This window comes from Artibeus jamaicensis, unplaced genomic scaffold (genome assembly GCF_021234435.1).
Source record: "Artibeus jamaicensis isolate MK-2021 breed Jamaican fruit bat unplaced genomic scaffold, CSHL_Jam_final contig_685, whole genome shotgun sequence".
NCBI lineage: Eukaryota > Metazoa > Chordata > Mammalia > Chiroptera > Phyllostomidae > Artibeus > Artibeus jamaicensis.
The window spans coordinates 32,510,399-32,536,607 of NW_026521924.1; the positions used below are offsets into that span (position 1 = coordinate 32,510,399).

General features: G+C 51.0%; 2 protein-coding genes across 6 annotated transcripts; one reads left to right on the forward strand and one right to left on the reverse strand.

Annotated features, from left to right (window-relative positions):
* The first annotated feature begins 785 nt into the window (after window positions 1-785).
* FAM210B (family with sequence similarity 210 member B) lies at window positions 786-8,972 on the forward strand. The gene is made up of 3 exons (XM_037133670.2): window positions 786-1,010; window positions 6,295-6,470; window positions 6,686-8,972. The coding sequence occupies exons 1-3, from the start codon at window positions 822-824 to the stop codon at window positions 6,900-6,902; spliced, it is 582 nt and encodes a 193-aa protein (XP_036989565.2). The 5' UTR covers window positions 786-821; the 3' UTR covers window positions 6,903-8,972.
* Window positions 8,973-10,377: 1,405 nt separating this feature from the next.
* On the reverse strand, window positions 10,378-26,173 carry AURKA (aurora kinase A). Of its 5 annotated transcripts, none has more exons than XM_037133643.2 (9): window positions 26,064-26,173; window positions 23,251-23,297; window positions 20,995-21,274; window positions 19,798-19,852; window positions 18,560-18,751; window positions 17,552-17,690; window positions 13,778-13,926; window positions 11,391-11,565; window positions 10,380-11,248 (listed from the first exon to the last, which is right to left on the reverse strand). In XM_037133643.2, exons 2-9 carry the CDS (start codon window positions 23,290-23,292, stop codon window positions 11,063-11,065), a joined length of 1,218 nt encoding a protein of 405 aa, XP_036989538.2. In that variant the 5' UTR covers window positions 23,293-23,297; window positions 26,064-26,173; the 3' UTR covers window positions 10,380-11,062. The 5 variants fall into 5 exon arrangements, with proteins under 5 accessions (XP_036989543.2, XP_036989538.2, XP_036989541.2 ...); XM_037133646.2 differs by lacking the exon at window positions 26,064-26,173 and adding an exon at window positions 25,455-25,602; XM_037133645.2 differs by lacking the exon at window positions 26,064-26,173 and adding an exon at window positions 23,691-23,711.
* Between the last annotated feature and the right edge of the window lie 36 nt (window positions 26,174-26,209).

Below are 26,209 nucleotides of genomic sequence, written 5' to 3' on the forward strand. Positions count from 1 at the left end.
TCATTAGGGGGGACTTTGTTCTCTGGCCAAGAAATCATTTTGCACAACTTCATTAGAATTATGCAGATCATTGGACCTGAAATGCAGGTGTCTAAAAATCCCACCACCTATTAATCTCAGCAACAAACATGCAAGGAGAGACAGACAGGAAGTCCAGCCGCACTGGCCTCTGTTGTGCAGATGCATCTCATCCCTCCCGACTGTGTCGAGGGCCGGCTGGTGGTCGGCTCCCGACAGCAGGGGGCTCAGCCTCATACCCACTCCTCCGGCTTTTCAAAGATTTTCCAGGTGCCAGTTCCCTGTGCTATATTCTCTTCTGCCTAAAATAGCAAAGATCTAGAAACATTTTGGATCCTCTAGTTTCAACAACAACAAAAAAGCTAAACAGGATCAGGTGTGAGAGGTGGATGAGACTTTGGGGAAGGCTCCCCACAGTTTCCTCTCCTGTAGACTGGAGACCAAAAATTATTCACAGTTACTGAATTCCGAGACAGCCTGTAGGTCCCAAAGATGAGCGTGTGATCTTGCCACTTTCCACCCAGTCCCCTCAGTCTTGAAGCTGGACGGACCTCTGACTCGCTGGGAACCAATACACTGTGGCAAATCTAGGCTGCAGGAATTAATACCGAGGCTGAATCCGAAAAGGCGCGCCTCTCCAACCCCGCCCGCTCCGCGAGCGTTGCCAGCTACGGCCCCGCCCACCCCACGGTAGTTCCGGCCGCTGTGGGCGGGGGAAAGGGGCGGGGTCGGCAAGGCCACGCCCATCCGTGCTCCTGCTCCGGCCCCCGGTGGGCGGGGCGAGCTGTGCCCCGCTGCTCACTATGGCGCGCCTGCTGGTGCTGCTGGGTCCCGCGACCAGGGTGGGCGCCCGGGTCCAGCCTCGCGCCTCCTGGCTGCTGGGCGCCGCCGCCCCCTGCGTCCCGCCAACCCTATTCCTGCCGCTGCTCCGACCCAGGCCGGACGCCCGGCTGCTGTCGTCCGCGGCCCCGGGGGATTGCGGCGGCCGCCAGGTAAGCCACCCCACCCCCACCCCCGTCCCCACGGTACCGCGATACCCGGTCCACCTCTGCCAAAGAGCTCTGCACGCGCAGCCGCCCGAGACTGAGCACCTCCAGGGTCCCCAGACCCCTCATCTCTACAAGCCAAGAACGCGAAGCTCCCACTCGACAGCGGGAGAAACTGAGGCTCTGGGAAGTAGTGACCTGCCCAAGGGCTCAGGCTCCAGCGGGGGAGCCCCAAGCTGCCAAAGCGTCGGCGGTGGGTGGCCCAGCAAACTTTAGGTGGGGCCTGCACTTGGCACTAAGGTCCCCGCGTCGCCGTCAGGGTTGTTCTCTTTTGAACACCCGTCGGAGCGTCCTCAGTGGGCCAGTGAGCTCCAGTGGGCGCTGGCGGCCACTCCCTCTTTATCTAACGAAGGGCAGGCCTCAGGCGAGACTCACAGGAAGCGCGGTGTTCTTTCTTGTCCGTTGTCTTCTCTGTCTAGGAAGTGAAAACTGGTTTCCATTCAGAATGTTAATACGGACTTAACTTTTTTTAAAAATCTGTTACAGTTGTTTTTCCTTCAAATGTGTCTCCTTGAAGAAAAACAGTCACATGAGAGACAGGACTAACACGCGGGCTTGGGGGACACACACCTGCCTTCCGGCCCCAGCAGCGCCTCCCACTTTGGACCCGGCTGTCCCTTTGCCATCAGGACCCAGCACTTACCAGTGATGTGACCTCACCCCCAGCACCAAGGCCTCCGAGGCCTCCGAGCCTTCCGAGGGCTAAAAATAGCACACCCCAGACAAGCGTTTAAGGCACAGTTCTGTGCACAATGCTTAGCTGGGTAGCCCTTCCTGAGCTTGATGCTCCCCGGTGGGGATTTGACCCCTGGCCTCACAGTGCCTCCTGCATAGATGGAGAGACTTCCTTCCTCGCCTTCTGGGCCCCTCATCAGACAGGCAGTAGGTCTTGTCTCTACATCCAGAGCCCAGTTTGGGGATCGGCAGGGGTCTGGCACCCGCCACCCACGCGCAGCTGCTTCCTGATGGTCCCGGCGGCTCAGCCCTCCTTCCAGGAAGACTTCCCTGCCCACCAGTGCTGCCTGTGGGGGCCCCATCAGCCCCGTAGCTGCGGTCTCCTCCTCATTCATTATGTGGAGTGCTTCCCTGGCTTGCCTGGCTGTCCCAGCAGCCACATCAGCCTCGTCCCCAGTCCAGGCCCTGTCACTGACATGCATGCACGCACACATGCATGGGTGGGTATGTGTTGTGTGTAAACCGTGGTGATGAGTGTGGCCTCAGACTCCCTGTGTTCCTGTCTCACTAGTTCTGTGGTCTTGATCAAATCCCCTCACTTCTGTGTCTCGGTTTCCTCGTCTGTGAAACGGGAAATGAACTCACACGTCATAGGCTGTCGGTGGAAATCGAGGTGACGTACCTGGCACCTGGTAAACTCTGCCTGCCTCCCTCCTCAGTGTTCCTCCACAGCACTCGTCACATTGCCAGCCCTGACGTTTTCCTTTTCTGTTTATTGCCCCTCCCGCTGGACCCTGGGCTGCCTGGGGGTGAGGTTTTCGCTGCTTGGTGGTTTGCTGTGCCGCCCACACTCAGAGCAGAGCCTTGCACACAGCAGACCCTTGTGAGGAAGCGAGGAACACAGCGCAGGTGTTAAGAGCAAAGGCCTGAGAACCAGACTCGGCTGGCCAGGATCCCAGCTTTCACTGGTGATCCCTGTGTGCTCCTTGGAAAGTTACTCAACCTCTCTGAGCTTCGGGAGCCTCCGCCATTAAGTGGTGATGACAGTAGTGTCCGCAGGGTTGTGGTGAGGATTGTAGGAATTGATATTTTCAAAGTACTCAGAACTGGTGCGAAGGAAACACAATATAGTGTGTATTGGTAATATTATTTATCAAATGAATGAAAGTAGATGTCACTCCTGACAATGTGAGCCACTTGTGGGCAAGATTTTTGATTCATCCCCCAAACCTTCCTGTCCCTTCTGATACAGCCTTTCATGCTTTTATAAACGTTGGAGAGGGCCCGTCACACATACACGTGTACACGCACGCACACGCAAGCGTACGAAAGCACTTGCTCTGGGTGCGGACACGGATGTGTCATGGTGGTGCAGCCCGGGCAGCATCTCCCACACAAGGTGATGCTTCACGAGGAGATGAACGTCTGGAAGGCTTCCACTCCTTGCAAGTCGCCCCTTCACAAATTCCCCTCTTTTAGTTTCTTCCGTCTCCTCCAGGGTTGGAAAGGAGGAGGCTCGGCTCACGATGCTTAAAGGGTTTGCCTTTCACCCAGCCAGAGAGAAGGAAGAAAATTGTCCAAGTCAGACTCTAACTCAAGCAAGTTAAAAAATAACCGTGATGCTGTTGACAGGAAACCGGGCCTTGGGTCTGAATACTCCGCCCTTCCCACCGCCTTGCAACAGGTGCCGGTTACTCTGTAGCTGGAAGCCTGGCTGCCTTTTATGTCTCTGGTCTGGCCAGAGGCCTCTTGTCAAACTCAAGGTTGTAAAGGAAAGGGCCCTCTGCACAGAGAGCCACACTTGGTCCTGATGAGTGGGCAGATGGGTACGTTAGTCTGGTCGGGGTGGGGGTGGAAAGGGCTCCCAGCCAACACCAGCCCTGGTCGGAATGTTGTTGGGCACTTGGCACTGCCGACTGTGGGTGGTTCGTCCTATCAGAGCCACCATCTGGCAGCTCCCCGTCTGCAGTTGCTCGTCAGAGAGCAGCCGTTCCGGCTGGCGGACCTCGGAGACAGTCCAGGGCTTTGGGGAACAGGACGTCACACGTGCTGGCCCACGAGAAGGAGCCGTGGCTTTCCTTCTGTCCTCCAGAGCCTGGCGGTTCTGGGGGTGTCTTCCTTCGGGAATGGCCCGCTCCTACAGGACATAATGGGGAATCTGGTGATGGGCTTAGAGGCCGTGTGGCTGAGTGGTGAGCAGTCCAGGAGCCGAGCTTCCCTCCGAACCTCCTGTCCTGTCTGTCGAAGAGGGAGTGACAGGGTGGCCCCAGGACAGGATCGTGAGGGCTGCTGAGAAATGAAGCCTTTAAACTGCTCAGCCCAGCACCAGGCTCCATAGAAGAGGCTCGACCTGAGGACACTGGTGGTTTTCCTCAAACCTTTCCAAAAAAATGCTGTGCTTGCCGGGACCAGTGCAGCTCAGTTGGTTAGTGTTGTCTCATGCACCAAAAGATTGCAGGTTCAATTCCCGGTCAGGCACATGCCTGGGTTGTCGGTTCAGTCCCCAGTTGGGGTGCATGCAGGAGGCATCCCATCAATATTTCTCTCCCTCTCCCGCTCCCTAAAATCAATAAACACATCCTCAGTGTTAGAAACGCACAAGAGAGAGAGGCGGGAGGAACCCGATGATCTGATCCAAGTGCCTTTATCTGATGCTGCGCTTATAGGCTGGCTGAGTTGGGACGGCGGCCTTCACGTTTAATTCCCCGGGGATGGGAATAGCCTTTAATGAAACAAATTTCATTTTTTAGGAAAAGCACCAGCATCCTCAGGATGCCTCTTTTATTGAGCCATTTCATCGCTTCTGGGTGTTTTGGGTTTGCGGGGGGCGGGGGTGTTTTTTTGTTTTTTTTTTCAGTTCCAACTATGGTTTTGGAACAAAGGAGATGCTCTTTCAAATGGAAAGTAAAGAAAGGACTCATTTACCTTATAAATCTGAGTTTTGTACAGACTCCGTGCGGGGCGGCGGGGGGACTGTTGTGTGTGATTAAAAATCAAGGAAGATTCTGGGCGAACAGACCAGCAGCTTCTGGGCCACCTGGGCTCCTCCCCCAAAGGTCAGCCGCCTGGAGCAGCTTGGGGCAGGCCGGGAGGACCCCTGGGGTGGGGGTGGGGGTTGTATGCACTGCTGTCCCGGAGGACTTCATTTTCATTCCCGCGGGTCCCGCCCCTACCTCGCAGGTATCCCGGGCTGTCTGTCACGCGCCTCCCTCTTGCCTGTCAAGCGTGGCCCTAAACACACAGGGAAGAGGCATCCTGAGCCTCTGCAGAGGCCAGATCTAGCGCTGACCCAGATACGACCTGCCGAGAAGACCGCCGCCATCCATCTTCAGTTAAAGGAATCTTCTGATAAAAAGGGCGCTTTCTGTATTGGGAAGGAGTTGGAGTCTCTGTCGCTGTTGTTTAATCCAGCGCTGCAGGTTTTGTTGTTTCTCCCCCACAAGGCAGACCCCATTGTCCTGAATTAATGCCCGCAGACGCCACGTGCCCTGAACTGTTTCTGTACAAGTCCCAGCCAGTGTGTGTGTGGCCCGGGAATCAGCCCTTCCTTTATCTGTGCAGACCCCGGAGGTGAATCTTGGTCCTGGAAGTAAATAGACTGTCACTTCTGCTCGCTTATATTTGGCACCCACAGTGCTGGTTTTGTGGCATCTGGCATGGTTGTGGTGGGCTCCTGCCGTGGACTCCACCCACGAGTTCTCATTCTGTGACTCTGGGCCAGTGCCCCAGCCTGTCGAAGCCCATGCTGGTCCTCTGCTAGGTGGAAAGAGCAGCCGTATCGACCTACAGGCTACTGTGCGGATGAAAGCGGGCGACGGATGGGCAGAAGCCCATGCGTGCTGCCTGGCTCCGAGTCAGTGCTCGGTGCGATGTTGTCCCCAAGCGTGTGAGCCCTAAGGCGTTCATTCCTCCTGCTACTGTAACCACAAACCTGGTGGGCTAAACCAACACATGTATTCCTTTTCAGTTCTATACGTCAGAAACGAAACTGAGTGTCCCGGGGTTCGAGCCAGGCTGTTGGCTGGGCCGGTTCCTCCTGGAGGCTCTGCAGGGAAATGAATCTACTTCCTGTCCCCCTGGCTCCCAGAGGCTCCCGCGTTCCTGGGCCCTGGCTCCAGGCCCCTTCCTCCCCCAGCTGCAGAGCGTCTTCCAGCCTCTGACTCCGCAGCCGTCCTCACATCTGCTCCTCGGACCCTCCTGCCGCCCTCTCTTCACTTAGAAGGACCCCGGTGATTACAGGGTCACACTCAAGATCCTTCACCTAATCACATCTGCAAAGTCCTTTGGCCATGGCACGTGACAGCTACAGGTTCTGCAGACAAGGACCTGGACTGTCTGGGGCCGTGATTCTGTCCACGATACCTGGGACCCAGCCTTTCGTTGTACTTAGTGGCTAAGGGGACACTAGCCGGGGCTCGCTAAGTAAGAAAGAGGGAGTTGAGTTCCCCTTAGGTGGGAGAGAGACTGGAACACTCTGAGTATAAAAGCTGGTGATGACCAGCTCTCATCCTTGCTCCTGACCTACAGGGTGTCCCCTTCTTTGGTTTGTGCTCAGGACCCCAGCAAAACCACTACAACAACAGGCAGTGACGTGAGCAACGCAGAGGAGAAAAAGCAAACCAAGTCCCAGCAGCTGAAGAAGGTCTTCCGAGAGTACGGAGCCGTCGGCGTGTGCCTGCACATTGGGATCTCACTGGTCTCCCTGGGCATGTTCTACCTGCTCGTTTCAAGGTAAGGCCGCTGCTGGCCGCAACGAGCGTGGGTTTCATATGGTCACGGGAGACTCCTCGTGGGTAAGAACTTTCTGTCCTGGGGCTTTTTATTCATCAAGCTGCTGTTTTCACGTTTTCTAAAATGATGTAACCCTCAGAGCCAGATCGGTGTCTCCGCTCCCTCCTGGCTGTAACGGGGGTTTTCGGTTTTGTTTCTGCCCCCCTCCCCTCCAGTGGCGTGGACATGTCTGCCGTCCTGCTCAAGCTCGGGCTCGGAGAGTCGCTGGTGCAGTCGAAAATGGCCACGGGCACGGGCACCTTCGTGGTGGCCTACGCCGTCCACAAGCTGTTCGCGCCTGTGAGGATCAGTGCAACCTTAGTCTCCGTGCCCTTGGTCGTCAGGTACTTTCGGAGAGTGGGATTCTTTAAACCTCCGGCTGCGAAGCCCTGAAGAGCTAGCCCCGCGACAGTGGCCTGAAAACCTGTTCCTTTTGCTTTACACATTTGGACTGGTTTGGGGATTTTAGGGTTTCGGTTGTTTTTCCAGTGGGGATGGGGGGCCGGGGCTACTTTCTGTGTTCTCTTGGGTGTTTTACTTTGGCCAGCAAAATTCAGGTGTTTGAATAATTGTCATTTTTTTCCTTTATAAATTTTGTTACATTGTAGAAGTTTACCGTAGGGCTTGTATACATGACCTAAAATGTCAGCAACACATCACAAATGGGGCGTCACTGTAAGCCGTTGTCAGCTTCCACAACGTTCCTCTGGAGGGTCGTTGGTGAGGGTTGTTCTGCAGAAGCCCCAGGGTTCATCTTAGTCCAAGTTCTTGAAGAGCAACGAAGGGTTCAGTAAGCCGATTTTGAAATCCCCCTTCCCACAGCATTTGTAGTCGGGCCGCCTGCGGTTTATTTAACGTGCAGTCTTCTGCAAAGCGGCTGCGGGCGCTACAGTGAATGAGGCAGGAGTGAAGACCGAGCGCTGTAACCAGGACCTGCATCAGCATCAACGCCTTCACATTCATTACACGTGTCTGAGGGACAGAAGAACAAGCACATCTGGTGTGTTGCCCTGGCCCCCAAGCCCCTCCCAATGGGGACATGATGGGGGCCTGCCTCAGGGGCCTTTTCTCAAATTTCAGGAGAGTAGCTCAGGGTCATTTCCTCCATTTGGGGTAGAATGTGGCAACGTGCCCAATGGTAATGGCCTCCCCCGGCCCCCGACGCCCACGTCCTCAGAGGAACGGGGGCACTGCACACGCGCAGAGCCAAGACAATCTGCCCAACTTGTATTTCAAACTCCAGATATTCCAGAGCTGTCAGTGTTTACATCGTGTTGCTACTTATATTTTTCAATTGAGTTCAAGTTATGTGCAGTTAAGAAAAAAATTTTTAATCACTCTCTGAAAAGGAAAGTTAGTAGCACTTGCCATAAGTGGAAGACAACTGTGAAATAATAGCAGCCAGGAGGGAGGGGAGGACTTGCCTCTCCACTCCCTTCCTGTGGAGCCTGCGCTGGTTCATGCGCTGCTGTTCTCCTGCTGAGCCCGAGCCGACTCCAGCTCCGGGAACCCCACTGACCAGTTCCGCCCTGCCGCCCTGCACAGGGCAGCTCCTCGTGTTCACTTCCTGGCTCCCGTGTTTTTAAGTTCAGTTACATTTGGGACAAACAAAACTAAAACTATAAGCTAACATCCTGATTTTCTTTTTTTTTTTTAATTTTTAATTGATTTTAGTTATTTTTCAATGATTTTCTGACCTAGCGACTCACAATCCCTACCTAGTTGGCTGTTGGGGACCCATGTCAATTGCTTACGTTTCAAAAAAAATCATTAAGGGACGAATTCCCCACTTGCAATGTCTCCAAAGTGGATCCATATTTTTCCCCCCCTTTAAAGTAATTAGCTCATTGCCAAAAGGTTTTACTAACTTAAATGTCAGAACTGCCTCCCTGGGACCTAAGTTTAAGGACACCTACACAGCTGGGCAGGCTGCCCGATGCCAGTGCGGGGTCCTCCCTCCTGTGGACCAGCCGGCATTTTCACTTCCGCGGGTCTTCCTTTCAACCACGGCTCTGGGCCCGACCCCCTTCCGCACCCATCTCCCCACGGAATCCCTATGATGCCTATGCAGAAAAGCTGACAGGGACTCCTATGGGCTTAAGGGCTTAAATCTTAAACTCTGACTGTTTGGAGTGATGTGAGTGGATTGGATGGGCAAAAGCAATAAAACGATTCACCCCATGAAATAGCCATAGCGTCCCTCCCACACCTCCACTCGGCCCTCTCCTGCGGCCAGTGGCCAGGACAGCAGAGCTGGAGAGGGGGAGGAACTCAAGAATCATTGTCAGTTCACCATCAAGATGTGCAAACTGCTTGTATTTACACTATTTTTATGCAACTAGGAATAAAATGATCTATTTTAAAAATGTAAAGCCACTCTCTCACCTCCCATTTTTTTTACCTGACAAAATGAACCACTTAAATGCTATGAAACAAATAAACATCTTTGTGAAGTTTCTGAAACTTGAATTGCTCTTCTGGAAAGCCATTAACTGTTGACTATGAAGCAGTGCCCTTACAGTGAACTGATTTCTTTGTTGTATGGGGTTCTGTTTGGGGAAGTGACAGGAGTTTAGCTACTGTCACTGAAGTTAGTCACGTCCTATGCTCCGCAGCTGCCATGGATGTACATGAACTAGTTATTACTACTTTGGGAAGTTGAAAGCTGGGGCGCTTCGAGACTGGGGAACCAAAGCAAGCCCTGCACCCCTCGGGGGCCAACTGCACACTGCGGTTCCGCTCAGTCCCTCGGAAGTTGCCTGACTACTTCATCACCTCTGCCGGAAATGGATGTCGGCCACTTCCTTATTATATTTGGGACATTTCTGATAGTTGGTCTCTTGCAGTGAATGTCAGCCATGAAAGCATCTTTCTCTGCTAGTTCTCAGTTCAACCCTTCCACCTTTTCCTTCATTGTCAAGTCCACCGTCTTCAGTTGCTGAGCGGATGATGTTGGCAGTTAGAAACAGGTGACTTTACACATCAGGAGGCACACAGAATGAGAGCAAAAATGGTATCTCACGGCGTCTGCTCATTTCCAGGCCGATGGAGAACAGGTGAAAAGTCACCCGTGTGCTCCAGACTGTGTTTGTTTCGAGTTCACACACACACTGTAACTCCAATGTAACAGAAATAAGCCCCCCGGGGAGCCAGGTGAACAAGGGGCTTCCACTTTCATAGACCACAAGGAACACAGGTCACACCCAGACCCTGGCTCGGGGAGGGATGAGGGATTCTGCCACGAGGTCACACAGCCACTGCTCCCCCTTTCTGTGCCAGGTTCCCCACTGTCCCCCATTAGCAGTAGCAACTTCTCACCACACCAGCCTCCAACCTGCAAGTCCTCCCTTGTCCTCCAAGCCTCAGATGCCCCCTCATCTAGAGACCTCTCCCAGCTCATTACCCCGTGGTCAGTGGCTGTCCTCCTAAGCTGTGTCCCCAGCTTCTGCCGGGTGGGTGAGGGGATGATGGAGGGGTGTCCACAGGCCAGGCTGGCTCTAGGACCTTGGCCCCACGGCCCATCCTGCCTCCCCACACAGGCCCACGCGGACACTGGCGGTTCTCAGGGGCTGCTGTGTGGACTCCTGGAACACACTGCAACTGTCAAGGTAAAACATGAAAGCTTCAGCCCCAGTTGATATGGCTCAGTGGTTTAAGTGCTGGCCTGCAAACCAAATGGTCCCTGGTTCGATTCCCAGTGAGGGCACAAGCCTGGATTACAGACCAGGTCCCCACCAGGGGGCACGCAAGAGGCAACCACACAATGATGTTTCCCTCTTTCTCCTTCCCTTCCCCTCTAAAATTAAAAAAAAAAAAAGCTTCAGAGAGTAACCATTTTGTATATGTCTTAATGTATTTACAAAAACAACATGTAAAACATCAACATTTTGTAAAAGCCCTGAACATTTAGAACTGGCCGGAACACACGTCTCCTCTGCGTCCCGAGCAAGTCCCGCGATGGAGGTAGAGCACGTGCCCCCAGTTTACAGTCTCGGACAAAAGATGAGTGGTTAGGGAGGACCAGACGGCAGGTGTAGGGGCGACAGAGCGTTCCGGAAGGACACAGTCTACGCACATCTCTTTATTTTAATATTTAAAAGTCACATACTCATTCCGACAGCTTTCCCAGGTGTGGCCACCCAATAAATTACACACACGCTCAGGAACTTGGGAGGTTATTGCACAGCGCTGTACCGACCGGGTCACAGCACAGGGGCCACTGCCACCATGGGCTCCAGGTCACCTTTGGCAAGGATGCCTTAGTCCAAACAGGCTGCAGGGCGGCTGCCCTTGAACCTCGCCTCGTGATGATGAAACCAGTGAAGTCAGCACAATTCTCGTGGCGACTTTTACTTCAGTGGCACGTTTACTGAGGTGGAACTTCCGGTGGGGAGCACGACGTACGGCCTGCTCAGTAAAATAACGTGCATATATTTATTCTCCACAGGGCTGCAGGTAGCAGGCAGGCCGTCGGCGTCAAGGCAGGTCAAGAGGTGTGTTTCCAGCGGGTCCCACAGCAGCCCGGGCTCCCAGGGTCCTCCCCCGCAGGAGCCTTAAGCCTGCTTGCCGGCTGACTCTCTGTTTTTCTGGCTGCTCGGCGGTTTGGAGGAGTTAGCGGCAATCCAGGGGTGCTCGAGCACTTCCTTCAGGGTCGGCCTCTGGCTGGGGTTGTGCATCAACAGTTTTGAAATGAGGTCCCTGGCTCCCTCTGGTACGAAGTCGGGGAACGTGAATTCAACCTGGAGTACGATAAGTGACAGGTGGTCACAAAACGTGGTTTAGAGAGAACAGTGTAAGTATTCAGACCGCAGCCTAGAGGGGAGGCTGGCAGGACAGAAAGGGCTCTAACAGAAGTGGCGGTCCCTCCGAGCTGTGTCTTACCCGCGATATCCTTCTGTAGGTCTCTTGGTATGTGCTTGCCTCAAAAGGGGGCTTCCCCACTAAAAACTCATAGCAAAGAACCCCCAGGCTCCAGAGATCCACCTTCTCGTCGTGCATCCGGCCTTCGATCATCTCAGGCGGCAGGTAGTCCAGTGTGCCGCACAGGGTGGTTCTCCTAGAAACGAGGGAGGCCCAGGTTGGCGCGCCTGCTTAAGTGGTCGCAGCAGCTGCTGGAAGTCATTAACGGCCTCCCTGACACTGGCTGAGTGCTCCTCCCAGGCCACATCCTGGGCTATGATGTAGGTCCTGTGTAAACCTCCACTTTCCGGCAGCAAACGGCCTGTGGGGGGCTGTGCAAGGTCACAGCCAGCAACCAAACTGTACCCCAATTCGTCCGATCACTACCACATAACAGCAGCCATGCAAAGTTCTCTGTGAGTACAATTTACCATCCTGTAGTTTTTACAAGGCAGACATGCTAAAAGGCTTCAAAGCCAGGTGACATTAGGACAAGAAACTGTCCCAATGCAAAAGCACTAGATTTGGGGCTGTAGGTACATGCTGCCTTCTAACATCATTGGTGCTAAAGATACTAAAATTTGGGAGTGGCCTGTGAGGTATTCTTGCCAAAAATATCCTTTAAGCCCTTATGCCCAATTCCCTATTTTCAGCAAATACAGAGGATAAAGGACAAAAGCAAGTGACACCGCAGTCAGAAAAATCCATCTTAAATTGTGGGGCAACTGGTCTAAATTTAGACTGAAGAGACACAAATAGAACGCATGGACCTTGGTTGGATTCTGGTTTAAAAGAACAGTTATCCAAGTTTGTGGACAACTGGGAACATCAGAACATGGGCTAAGTGCTGGCTATTACCACAGTTATTTTCTTAAGAGCGACAGTGGTTGGGACCAGATGGGACAATGTCCTTATTTCTAGAAGATGCTCCAAGGACAAGGAACCTGCAACTTGTCTTTGAAGGTTCACCAAAAAAGTAGGCACAGCCCACAGAGCAGCATGTCCACTGCTGACTGTGCGCTGGGCAGTCGGCTGTGCGGCTGCCTTCAGCGTGTCTACGTGAGTTTTCTAACGAAGGCTGCAGACGAGCTGGGGTGGCAGACAGACCCAAACAGACACCGGGCGGGCTCGTGCTCTCTACCAGTTCTTCGCCACCCAGGCTTACACCGGGTCACGCTGGCAGCCCAGCGAGCACACAGTGCTCACTCGACCAGATGGCGACTGGTGGTAAGGAGCCAGCTCTGCAGACACCCAGCCGTTCTCGTCAGCACTGTGACAACGGAGACCAAACCCAGTGACCGGGCAGCTAGCTCTCTGGTTAATAACATCTGGGAGACGGGGTAAAGTGACCATCAACACTGACATAAATGTCCTTTCCAGAACAGGGCAGTTATCTCTCCCATCACGGCGACACCACCAGACAGTTAAGGGACACTTTTAGTTAAACCTGGGCTGCACAAAGCCTACAAGTCACTGAGTGCCTCACCGGTGCAACAGCGCCCACTAGTGGCAGACAACCAGATTTTTTTAAAAGCAGATTCAACCCATTGCTAGAAACAATCACAAGTGGTTGGTGACAAAAACAAAGCTCATCCGCCCGGGGGCAACTACTTAGGCTATACGACTTTTTTCTTAACGAGCTTTATTTTTAACATTAAAAACAAACAAACTAGCTTTATGTTTTAAAGTACACTGGCTATAATTTTTTAAGTCCTACCCCAAAGTGGACAAACTCCTATCACTACTTCTAACATGGTTTTGCTTTTAAATGCTCTTAAATGCTCTCCTTCTCACGTGGTCTCAAAAGCTCATTTAAACCCAAATTACTTTTAGAACAGTAGAGAATATCTTAGCTCTTGGTTGCAAAGTTCACCCAAGATTCAAATTTCGCTTGGTTTTAGGAGGGGACGGGAAAGGACTGCTGTCCACAACAGCAGACCGGAGAGACTCCCGGACCACCTCCCTGACAGTTCCGTCCGAGGGGGCCGTTTAGCTGCTGAAGCTCCGGCAGAACTGCGCCCTCCGCTCTGGGCCTTCGAAGGTGCTGTGCCCAGAACTGGTCCCGCCCACCGCGGTGCCAGGGCCACGCCCCTCTGCGCCCTGCACCTCTCCTTCGCCTACACGAGGAGATGTGCATTTTTCACACCCTACCTGTCCCATTCAGCGTCTAGGCTGCAATAAATGGCCCAATGGCCGTAGAATAAAAACGTCCCCGAAGACACCATTTTCCCACCGGGCCCAACTCAGTGCGGAGCGCCCTGTCGGTCACCTGCCCGACTCTGCAGGCCCCTCGCTCGGCAGTTCACTGTCTGGCTTGTGATCAGCCCCCAGGGCTTTCGAGAAACCCAGCAAGTCCCACGGTTACGTACCTGGACGACGGGGCATGTACGGACCACCCAAAATCTGCAATCTTAAGCTCTCCAGCTGATCCAAGGAGCAGATTCTCTGGTTTAATGTCTCTGTGAATAACTCTCTTTGAATGGCAGTAAGACAGGGCATCTGCCAATTCTGTGATATACTATTAAAAAAAAAAGTGTTAAAAACCTGTGTTTTAGATTTTGTGACAATTTTAGACATCTCTTCTGAAAGAAAACCCAGCATAAATATTTAACATGTCTTGTACATTTTAAAGCAAAAGCTTAAAACCAAACTGATGACTCAAAAAATCAATGGAACCAAATTAGTGTTCAGCATGAAGTTATTCAGTGGGAGGTTATTTGCTAATATAGCAGAAAACATATCAAAAGACAAGGAAAACAATGAGCTGTAACTACACTCCCACATAACAATTAATGTCCTAGCAATTAAGACACTACTGAATAATCACTACAAATTAGGGACTCAGACATAAACATCTTTTTAAAAACAATAAAAAAGAACAGTCAATTCCCATTTTTAAAACTAAGCTCAACTAACAACAGAAGGATTTGCTTGAAGGTATAAACATGTACACTAAGAATATCAGAGTGGAAGAATATTCCTGAACAATAAACAGAAACTAGAAGCAGGTTTACTGGCACGTTCAATTTCAGACAAACTAATCATTAGCTTAAAAGTACACAAGCGAGTCAGCCCTTCAGTGAGTGCTGTTTCCATCACAACCGAGGAAAGGTCAGCCAAGTCCAGACATTGCTTTAACACACAGATGAGAATTGTTGTCCATATAGTGAAAGAATATATTTAGCTCTGGCTAAAGTTCGAGGCTATTTTCCAAAAGTAACTGCTAGACAGGACTGAACATTATGCCACACCAGAAAAGGTTTACTAAACAAAGGTAGAAACCAAACATGATTGTCAGAAAGGACATTTTTCATTTTTTCAGCCAAAAGCCAGACACCAAAATTTAGGCCACAACAAACTGAAAGCGAAGAAGACAGAACGCTCTTCTATGACATCAGAACGCCAGGAAAGGGCGCATTTGCCTGCTCAATTTAAGACAAGCGGCTCTCAGCACACCAGGGCTCTCTGGTGCCACGTCCTCCACACCTCCCATGGCACACCGCAGGTCGGGGTGGCTCCTTACCAGTTCTGCATGGTGGGTTTCATTTGAATTCATCAGATAGGAAAGGAGGGGTGTGTGTGCGCCCATTCATCCCAAGTACCATGGAATCTTAAAAAGAACAAGTCTGGTTTTCTTTCAGTACCTGTCCACACCACAGTGAACTCCATCTGGACTGAAGAAAACTGAGCAGTAGGAGTATTAACTGCCAATTAAATAACCAACTAATCTGGTGAGCTAATATTGTAAGAGCAAATAAAACAGATCTATTTCTACTTATGTGAAGAGCAATCAGTCCAGATTAAAATAGCACGTCCTCAGTGCCCAGACCAGACCAGAGCATCCCTCACCCACAGGGCTGTGATTTCGGAGACAGGAAAGCCTCCTGAATTTAATGCCACTTCAATCGATGCCAGAAAGAAAACCAGTGTGCACAGTGCCCAGAGACCTCCACCAAGGAACAGAATGGGTCTCAGCAATCGCCGTACAACAGGCCCCTCATCCGCCAATTCGCTAAAAATAGCCCAAATTAAGACTCTTCAACGTCTTCAAGCAAGTAATTCCATTCAAATAGAACAGAAGCACAACCCACGGGGGGTAAAAACACCACCCCAAAACAGAAACCCAGCAGCCTGGACTTGAAGATTTGAAATGTCTGTCCTGCCAAAAGCCCAGATAAGAGAATAAAAAGACAGCCACAGACAAGAAAACATTTGTCAAACACACATGTGGTAAAGGACTTGTATCTAAAATGTAAGAACAATTAAAGCTCAACAATTAAGATGACAAAAAAAAACAGCAAAATGATCAAAATGAGAAAAAAAATCTAAACCTACACCCCAAAGATGTGCATGGCACATAAGCACATGAAGTAATTCTCAACACCATGTGTCATTAGAGAATTGCAAATTAAACAATGAGACACAATTTCCCCACCTGTCAGAATGGCTAAAACCCAAAAAGTGACGCCACCCATGGCTGAGGGGATGAGGGATAGCAGGGAACCTCGCTCACGGGTGCGAACGCGAAGGTGGTGCAGCCACTTCCGGAGGTACCCGACCAGCTCCTTCCAGAGACGCACGCACGCACGCTGACTACGCAAGCCCACGGTTAAGTGCTCCCCCAGGTGTTTACCCAACGGATCTGAAGACCCATGCAGCATAAAAACCCACAGGCAGATGTTAGCTTTCTTCACAGCCACCAAACACTGGGCGCAACCCAGGTGCCCTTCAGCAGGTGAAGGGTTGGACGTGATACAACCATACGACCCAACACTATCCCCTCAGTGCAAAGAAACGGGCCGTAGCAACCCCTGAAGAGACACAGATGAATCTTCAGTGCGCGTGTGCCAGCTGTTCCCCGTGGGGGTAACCAGTTAAGCATCCTGATGCCACCGTCCGTGCACACGAGCACCGAGTAACCAAATCACTGGATGGAAGGTGGTAGAAGGAGGGGGAGGTCATGGAAAAGCGAGGTGATGGACTCGTGCTTTGCTTAATGCAGACGCAGGTGGATAAACAGAGGACTGCTGAGAGGCGCAGGCAAACACACAGATCAGCACTCGTCGGCTTTCTCTGTCCGCTGAGCACCGCGAACACTCAGCAGCAATGAGCGCACCTGGCCACCAGATCTTGGTTCCCAGTAACATTTTCCAGTAAAGGCACCGGGGCTCTACGGAGGAAACCACTGTAGGGCGGGGTGGGAATACACAAGACAAGACTGCAGCGTCCTGCAGTGTCAGGAAGCTTGAACTAAAAAGCCACCACCACACGTCCACTGTGAAGGGGAGCGTCAAACAACACAGGGACCACGTAACAGTGCTCCCAGCGGACAAAACTGGAACAACTCCAGCAACAAAATAAAACTCCGTTGGGTTGTAGCTCGCAGTACACAATATTGAGGAGTCCATATTAATAAATGCTGAGTAAATACGTAAGGAGAAGGTCCAAAATAACGTAGGCAGGCACTCTGCCGGACCGGAGCTGGAACGTAATCACCCCAACTCCTTCAGTGCGGCCGGGCAGAGCACCTCCCCTGAAGCGGCACAGTTTGGGGAGAAAGAGCAACTCTGCGGGGAGAGGGGTGACCACGGCGACCTCGGCCGGGGAGTCGAGGCCACCGCCCACCATGAGCGGTCAGTGCATGCCCTGGACATGTGATGGGACTGCACACGTCCTCTGTGATCTTCCTCTCAAAAGCCCAGAGCCCAGGCTGATACAAGGAAAACGAAAACCGAGGAAATCTGAACCCAGCTGTGCATCACTACTTGTTCATGAGCGGTGACAGATGTGCCGCACTAAGTAAGGGAAACTATGAATAGGGGAAATTAGGTGTGTGTGTCATCACGAGGAGAAAACAGGCCTGTACTTATCTTCACAATTATTCTGCAAAAAGTTATTCCTTAATAGTTCATTTTTTAAGGCAACTATTCACATACACTTCACAGAAAAACTGCTTTGAAACAAACCAGCCCCAGCACTCTACCTGGTACCTGCCTGTGTCCGCACACACGGCACAGCGGCTGACCCTTCCCCTTCCAGCATCCGGTCCCACTGAGCCTCCACTGCAAGAGGAGCCCCCTCACTGCGGGTGCAGGGTGCGGGGTGTGGGGACGGGGCTGGTCTGGAGAGCACATGACACTCACCGTGGCGGTCCTCCGCTCATCGAACCGGGACAGCTTCTGGAGTTCTCTGTAGACGGCTCCGAGGGGCGCGTACTCCAGAATTAGGTAAACTCTGGTGGCATCGTGGAAATAGCCGTACAGCCGGAGGATGTTTGGGTGCCTGCAACAAATGATCACCGCTCTAACTCCTGGCTTATCTTCAAAGCAGACCCACGACCACAGAGTACGCGCTCAATACCAAACCAACCCTTCACGTAAAAATTGCTTCTGCTCACGGGGCCCCCCACCCTGGCCCCCCAACTTGGAAATCTGAAACTACAGACCCACTCTAAGAAAAATACACACATCCACGTATCAGTTTCCATGCATATCAAGGTAATTCGGTTTATCTAAGATTACTACTTCCTTCCCACAGGCAGTGTTTATTTCTACGGGGAACAGAACTCAGCTAAACCTGAATTCCCTTCAAATTAAAAGAAAAAGACATGGCTTCCCCACAGTAGCTGGATACTGAAGGCCGTGGACAGAATTTAAAATCACTCTTCCTCTAGAACGGCCCCCAGGGTGCGTGGCCGGGGACTCCAGGCGGCGAGAGCACAGCCTGTCCCCGCCATCACCGTCTCAACCCCAGCCAGAGGCTGCCCAGCAGGGAGGCTGCCATCGAACAGGCCAACTGTCAGCAACCGATTTGTTTGGAAAAACACTGAAAGAAAAAAAAGACCCACTGACCAAAGCCAACCTGCAGACTCTGTGTAACTTCTGCCCACAGCTCAGACTAAGAAGTATCATTCCCCTCATGATGAACCAAAAGAAGGATAAGAATTATTCGTGTAAATCACTCCATTAACATAAATCTTCAAAATAGTTTTCAGGACCATAGAAGATAAGTCTAGAAAAATCATTGAAAAATGACAAATTTCATCGTTCTGCAGGACTATGAAGCAGGCCTCCTAAAAAGAACTTTATAATCGTTTATCTTAATAACGAAGTTCCGAGCCACACCCTTTGGAAGGCCACCTGACGTCTCACCTGAGGTGGGACTGTATTTCGACTTCCCTTCTCAGCTGATGCTCGACGCCTGCTTTCTCCAGCTGAGCCTTGAATAAGACTTTCAGAGCCAAGATGAACTTGCTTTGCTTTTCTCTCGCCAAGTAAACATTCCCAAACTTTCCTTTGCCCAGAGGGCGACCAATTTCAAAATCTTCTAAAGCCCATTGCCTTCTAGGGGAAAATATGATCATTTTTAAAGATCGAGAACACAAATCTTTTCTAACAATTAATCAGGAGACACACCCTACAAATAATTTTATATATTTATTGTATTCAGAACATACCCTCTGCCAAAACAAGCCAATGCCACCATTAATGAGTCGCCACAGACATTAACCGCCCTGCTCCCCACCCAGCTAGCCACTGGTTCCATGAGTAACAAGTACTCGGGACTTCCAGTGCCGACACACTCAAGGGGGTGTCAAAGGCACAGAGACTGACTACTGACACCAAAGACCACAACAAGGGCTAGGTAAGGACAGGGGGAGGGGCAAAGGCCTCAGAACCACCTGTGGGGCGCAGGCAAACAAACCAGCCTCCTCTCAACCCTGGAGATGCTAACCCTGGGCGGTGAGACCCCCTCCTGCAGAGCAAGCGGGATGGATCCCACAGGCAGCTGGGGGCAGAACCATTAGAGGCCCAGAAAGTCTCTGCTAGGCAGCTAACGTGAAAAACGTGCGGGCCCATTCCCAGCCCCTCCTCCTGTGCTCTACAGTCTAACACTCCGGAGACTGGCAGCAGGCTTTTAGAAAATGCCTGGGCAACACGCCAGCTTTCGCATAAAAACACGGCAATGCCAGGAACTCTGTCGAAACATCCATATAATCATGTAGCATGTTTAATGGCTCTGCAACACGACCTCACTTTTTAAACAAACTTGAACTTCTGTATACGAACAGAAATACAGAAGCACATATAAACCATACATAGGGGTCACTTCTGAGGGTAGAAACTCCTTTTATTTTACACACTTCTGTAGCAGACTCACACAAGTGTTAATCTAAAGTTTAAAAAAAAAAGTCCCTAAGTAAATATCCACCATTAAAATCCCTTTTCTCTTTTTATAAAGGTTAGGAAAAGGTTAGAAATTTGTATTTCTAAAATGAAAATATAAAGAGCTCTTCACCTTTTAAAGAGTTCCCAAACTTAAATTTGTAAGTAAATGATGCGTTCTGACAGAATGACGGCACAGAACTTCAGAAATAAGAAATGCTTACTTTTTTGATTCTTCATTTTTCTGCTTCGATGCCTGTTCCTTTTCAGAATTATTTCCTATGCGGAATAATTTAAAAACCTATTTTTAGAATAACTATACAGAGTAAGTTAAAAACCTGTGAATAGAAATGAATCACAGAATGGTCACCGAAGTATTAATGATATGTCTAGAATTAAGGATCTGGGCCATTCTGAGTTCATTTTATAGAACAAAGACCACCACACCCTCCCCAACTGCCCCCGTGACACCCGCAGATTATTCTAAAGACACGAGGATTATATCCTGGGCCTGCCAATCATTTGAAGGCTCGAGACTAGAGAAATTCTCCTCAAAGCCTTGGTTTCCAAATGAAGAGTTTCTGCAGCAGAACTAGGTCCTTCTGTCCCTGACAAGCTCCCACCTCGTCGCCTTCCCCCCACTAGGGGGGCCGGCCCACTGTCCACATGCCACCTACAAGCTGTCTCCCGTGTAACCCATGTCCGATCACGGCCCCTTCTCTCCGGCCTACGCCTCTCCATCTGGCTGTCTCAGAGTCTGTTAAGGCTCCGAGTCTAGCTTCCTCCTCCGTGGAACAGGGTTGGTGACCCTGATCACCTCCATGGGGTGGTGACAGGGATTGAAAGAGACAAGGTGGGCGAAGAAAGCACTCGTCTCAGAGCCCGCTGTGTGCGGGCCCCCCACGGAAGCTAAATGGTGACTATGAACACCGCCCTGCCCACCCAGTTGCGGCCTCGCCACTGTCCGGCGCCCCCAGTCCAGCATCACTACCCCAGCTCATCCCACGCGCCAGAGCGAGCTCCCCGCAGGCACGCCCATCCTTTGCTCACAGTCCTTTCAGTAGCTTCCCAGGGCGCAGGGGAGGAAGCCCCACTCACACAGGGCCGCTGTGACCTTGGCCTCAACCCGTCCATTTCCCCCGATTTCCCTCCAGGCTACAGAACCTCGGGACCTCTCAGTTCCTCAAAGGGACCATGACACTAGGAGTCGGGTCTGAATTCTCACACAGGCCTGCCCACAGGAGACACTGTTACTTCAACCTGACATCAAACGCTGTCCCCAACTTCATATTGTGTATCACAGATAGAAATGACATAAAAGCGAGGGCTCTACACAATGCAAACACAAGTGTATACACTTGCTTTTTTTTTAAGCAACTTGAAAGCATGACTACCCAACGAGTCTCCAAAAGCCGACTTACCAGGGGCAGCTGGCTGGGGCTGCTCACTCTTCTGCGGGTTATGCAGTGGCTTGGAGACGGGGCGAGGGGCACTGGTTGCCTGCAACTGCTTCTGCTTCAGATTCTGAACCGGTTTGTGGCTGGAGACAAGCTTCTGTGCTTGCGGAGGAGGCCGGTGGGAGGAATTTGAAGGACACAGGACCCTCTGCGCCTGGCCACTGTTTGCAGATACGGGGTGCTGCGGGGGGAACTGCTGAGGCACCGGGACGCGCTTCGGGCCGTCACCAGGCGGAACTGTAGGCTGGGCGAGGAGGGAGAAGTAAAAGAAGCCTCAGGTCTTCACAAACCAAAGCTGCATATTCAGAGAATCTGTTTTCTAACGAAACCAGGAACGTCACTAGTAACAGACCGAAGGGGAAGGCTGTGTTAATGGGCACTTCCGGAGGACTCGGTCAGTGTACGGCCGGAGGGACCCCCTGAATGATGCTTCCTGACCCCTCCCCATGCCCACCCTGAAAACAGTGCTCCCCTAAACTAGTGGTCACTAACTAAACTTCCATTTAAAGAGGAAGAAACACTTTCTAAGAATTCAATGACTCAGAAATTATTGCTGAGCGAAAAGCTGCAATACAGAAGCTTAGCATCGAAATCCTGGTGGCACTAAATTTGATGACGCGAGTTTAGGGGGAAAAAGGGGATAAATACATCAAAATGTTCAACAGTGGTTATCTTCGGGTGAAGAAGTTTTAAAAGACAAAGAAAATAGTCTGAATTTTTTGTATTTGCCAGATTTTTGACAAAAAGCTCATTACTACTGATTATTTCCCAAGTACTACTTACAAAATGGATCTTAATCAAAACAATTTTGGCAAAAAGAAAACAAGCATAGGTTGTTCAAAAAGTTATTACAAAAATAGCCCTGGCTGGTGTGGCCCAGTGGATTGAGTGAACCAAAGGTCACTGGTTCAATTCCCAGTTAGAGCACAGGCCTGGGTTGCAGGCCAGGTCCCCAGCTGGGGGCACGAGAGAGGCAACCACACATCAATGTTTCTCTCCCTCTCTTTCTCTCTCCCTTTCCCTCTCTATAAAGATAAATAAAATCTTTTAAAAAATAGAAGTTATCACCAAAATATAATATTTATGTGCCTGTAAGTAGAATACCACCAACTTAAAACAGTTTATTTGATTCTAAGAGCCTGCACCAATCAAACTAAAATAAGGGGGACACGCCCCCCAGCTCTACTGGGAGGAAATGCCCCCATACGTGAGGAGCGTGGCCGCAGAGGGAGGTCTCGGAGCCCGTCCCCAGCTCACTGGTACGGGAGGGTTTCCACGCACGGGGCCGCTCACTTCTGAAATCAACAGCGTCCACTCGGAGTAGGCAGTCAGTCAATGACAGACATTTTAAATAAAACTATTTTTTTTCAAACGATGTTTATCACTAGAATGGAGAATCAAATGCAGTGACTCAGGCTGACCTTTTTCTAACTGGTCATTTTATTCCTTCGGCCAGGAAAAGAAGGGTCAGTGTCCATTTACGCAAAGATAAAGACTTCAAAAACAAGTCCCGCCCCGTCCAAAAGCCCGAGCAGTACATATGCTCAAGCTGATTCCCTGGAGATTGCCGCCATCACAGGGTCTCCCTGTGAGAGACGCAGTCAGCCAGCCTGGTGCCTTGCAGACACTCATCCAACGCCAAGAGCCAGGCGTCTTTCCTGCCGAGGTCTCCCTGGACTCCAGCCCATCCCAATCCGAAATGACTGCCCCTCCTGGGAAGTACTCGGTCCTACTGATGGGCACTAAGGCACAGAACTGGCTCACACACCTCCCCAGCACTGCTCGAAGTTCTTCAAAGTCAAAGACCATGTGTTCTCAATCCCTGCATCTGGCCAGGAACCTGGTTCAAAGTGGGGTCCCAGGAAACACTCCCTAACTTGAGCTTGACATTCCAATGAACTTACCACTCCCCGAATCAAGACCAACACTGACTGTGGCAAAGAAATTGATTTCTGGCAAGCAAACACAGGCCAAGTACTGGGCGCCTATTGTGAGCATTATCCTGCCCAGGAGGGAGTGATACAGACTTGAACAGCTGAATGCAGAACAAAGTAGAACAAAAAAGACACAGTGAGAGAGTCAACAGTGTTCCTGAATGCCGAGAAAAGCAGCCCAAAGTTACAAATCTGAAGTGAAAGTGACAAGAATTCCAGAAGAAGAAGGATCTCTGTTTGGGTTCTGGCAACATGATTGAGACTGATGTCACATTATTCAACTTACCTTGACCATCCCTGAAATGCAGTTTTCTTTCGATTTGTCCATGATGCCTGAAAAGAAAAAAGGGAGCCTTTAATTTATACAGCCCCACCTGCTTCAAAGTACTGCTCTGCTAGGTCAGGGTCACAGCCCCAACAGCACACAGAACTTTCCACATCTTCTCTGTTGGAAAGGAGCTGTAGGGGAGCACTGTTCTCCCCCGTGACAACGATCAGGCGTGGGCCTTTTCTCCCGAAGAGCAACTTCTCCCCTGGGGCACTCACTGGTCCCGTCCCCCAGCCTGGTGCTCCAACTCTGCCCCTGAACTGACTCCCCCTCTGCTCCAGCATCTCCTCTCAAAGGGATCACTTCCGTCAGTGTTTCAGCCTGCCTCCATCCCCCCTGCCTTTAAAAAAAGTCCTCTCTACACCGTAACTGACCTCAAGCCATACCACATCACTCACCTCCCCTTTCAACAGCAAAGCTCTGGAACAGATGTCCTCACTGGTCACCTCTACTGCCCATCACTCCTCTCACCCTCCCTGGAGCCCACACCCAGCAGTCCACCTCCTCAGTGGCCCTGCTGTGACCAAGCCACACGTCCATTCTCCTCTTCCTCCTCCTTGCTCCTGGGGTGCCAAGCAGCAGATAAGTGCAATCACTTGCTTTGCACTCCCTTCCTCACTCAGCTTAGACTCAAGCCCCTGACGACCTCTGACCTTATCTCCTCCTGTCTGCTGCACACCAGCTATAGAGGGCTCCATTCTTTCCTCAAGAGCCCCCTGCCACAGGACCTTTGTACTTCCTCTCCCCTCCATCCTATAAAGCTCTTCCCCCAAACTGTGGCTTGCTCCTCCACTTCATTCCGCCTCTGGTCAGACATTCCAGTTTCAGACCATCTCTCCTTTATTTCTCTTCATAGGCCTTACTTAACATCTTACATAACATTACTTGTACTTTTTTACTGTCGGCTTTTACTGTCCTGAGACTCAAGATATCCAGCTACCAGTTCGGAATCTCAAAAAAAAAAAAAAAAGCAGGCTTCATGAGAACGAGGGCATTTTGTTCCAGGTCTCTCCCAGAACATGCCTGAGCATACACAGTGTGTATGCCAACATTTGGGGAATAAATTAGCCCATTAACAAAGCAATCATAAAAATAGTTTGTAACACTCAGTCAGTCCATTCTGTGAGTCAGGCAAACCTACCACGTAAATAGATCAACAAGAAAGCAGAGATGTTCCTATAGTTTTCTTCCCCAGCGAGCCCTCTGAATTCCAGACTCCAATAAGAAAACACTCCCACCCCCAAGCTTTCACAGTTATTTCATCAATATGCAAATCATCCCACCTTGAAGACAGGGCTACAACTGAAGGGCCTAAAGTCCTCAAGTCAAACAGTGAGTTGGTGTAAACAGTAGACAAAAGAGATGGAAACAAATGCTTCTGTTATGAAGATGTTAATGTCTCTACCACTTTCTCCCCTTTCCCTTCTAATCATAAGCTGCAGACTAAGGAGATCGCATAGGCCCAGTGAGAGTCTTCAGAAACTACAGGCATTTGCTCCAACATAATACACTGTTCTTCCCAGGAATGTTAATAGTAAGCGAAATGGAATAAGCTTCTGATCCAGAAATTTTGGAGAAAGGCCCAGGAAGACTGCTTCTCAGGTGATTCTGGTCTAGAGCCGGATCAGCAGTCACATGACCAGATGACCTTCATAAGAGCTTCAGGTTCAAACCAGGAATCTTGCTACTCTAAACAGGGAAACTGTTAGATATAATAGCACTGTGGGTTTACACTTTTCCTTCTTTCACAAACCTACTAATTAATATCTACACAAATAACGAAGGGAGGAGAGGAAATGAAACGAATATGGTACTGAAGACAGTTTAAATTCAATCAAGGAAAGTTAAGGAGGAGGAGACATTAGAAGTCAAGGGCAATACAGGGACGGTTAGAGAGAGAGACTTCCAGGCCCAGCCTCAGAGCTAACAAGTCAGAAGCTGCATTTTAACAACATCCCCACGAGACCAGTATGCGCTGGGCTACATCACTAGTTCTCAGTGAAACATCAGAATCACCTGGAGAACTCGATGAAACTAGACACCTAAGTCCTATGCCCAAGCGCTTCTCATTTAGGTGGGCCTGTTTAACAAACATGGGGCGTCTAAGGTTCTAGAAGCAGTAAGCCAGGAAGGCCTCTTCCAGGAGGTAACCACTGACTCACCCACTCATCCACCTAGCCAGGACAAGGGCCTTCCCTGGCTGTTCCGTCCCCCGGTAAACCGCACACATCGCTGTTTTATTACTGTCGTAAGCTCAGCACCATTGGAAGTTATCTTGCTAGTTCGTCGTCTGCCTCCCCACCCCCACTAGACCGTAAACTCCAGGGCAGCAAACACCTTCTGCACGTTTTCTCACCCAGGTGCTCACTGAATACGAGAATCTCACCAGAAAGCATCCCCACCCCACCCCCCAGCCCATCCACTCCAGGAGTTTAATAAACACCAGGAGGCAGGGCGCCTCCGTACACAGGAGCAGATGAAGAGGGAGCTTGGAAAGCTAGGGCGGGGGACGGAGAACAGGAAGGGGGAGAGGGGGCAGAGAAGGGGGGGAGAGGGGGCAGAGAAGGGAGGGGAGAGAGAGAAAGAAGCGGGGACAGACAGAGGAGGGGGCAACAGGCAGAGGACGGAGGGGGGTACGGAGCCGACGAAAGCCTTCTTAATCCAACTCTTCCCTCCCAAGCCCCGCGGCCCCACCTCCCGCTTCTCTCCCACCCGTCCTGCCGGCCGCCCTCGCCCTCTCGCCTCACGGAGCTGCCCCAAGGGCTAGGCACCTCTATCTCCGGCCTCGGACCCAAGACCGCCGCGTCTTTCGGAAAGCCGAGCCGTTACGATTCGGAGTCAATTTAAATAGGAATTGCTCTCTCTAACAGGAAAGCTGATTGGCCTGGGCTAGAGAGGTGCTGCCTTCTCATTGGTT

Excerpts from the sequence above, each read along its gene's own strand:
- FAM210B (XM_037133670.2), top strand. The coding sequence starts at position 822 with ATGGCGCGCCTGCTGGTGCTGCTGGGTCCCGCGACCAGGGTGGGCGCC. Across the intron at positions 1,011-6,294 it reads GGGATTGCGGCGGCCGCCAG|GACCCCAGCAAAACCACTAC; the intron begins GTAAGCCACCCC and ends GTTTGTGCTCAG. Across the intron at positions 6,471-6,685 it reads TTCTACCTGCTCGTTTCAAG|TGGCGTGGACATGTCTGCCG; the intron begins GTAAGGCCGCTG and ends CCTCCCCTCCAG.
- AURKA (XM_037133643.2), bottom strand. The coding sequence starts at position 23,292 with ATGGACAAATCGAAAGAAAACTGCATTTCAGGGATGGTCAAG. Across the intron at positions 21,275-23,250 it reads GCATTTCAGGGATGGTCAAG|CCTACAGTTCCGCCTGGTGA; the intron begins GTAAGTTGAATA and ends CTCCTCGCCCAG. Across the intron at positions 18,752-19,797 it reads AAAAATGAAGAATCAAAAAA|AAGGCAATGGGCTTTAGAAG; the intron begins GTAAGCATTTCT and ends ATTTTCCCCTAG.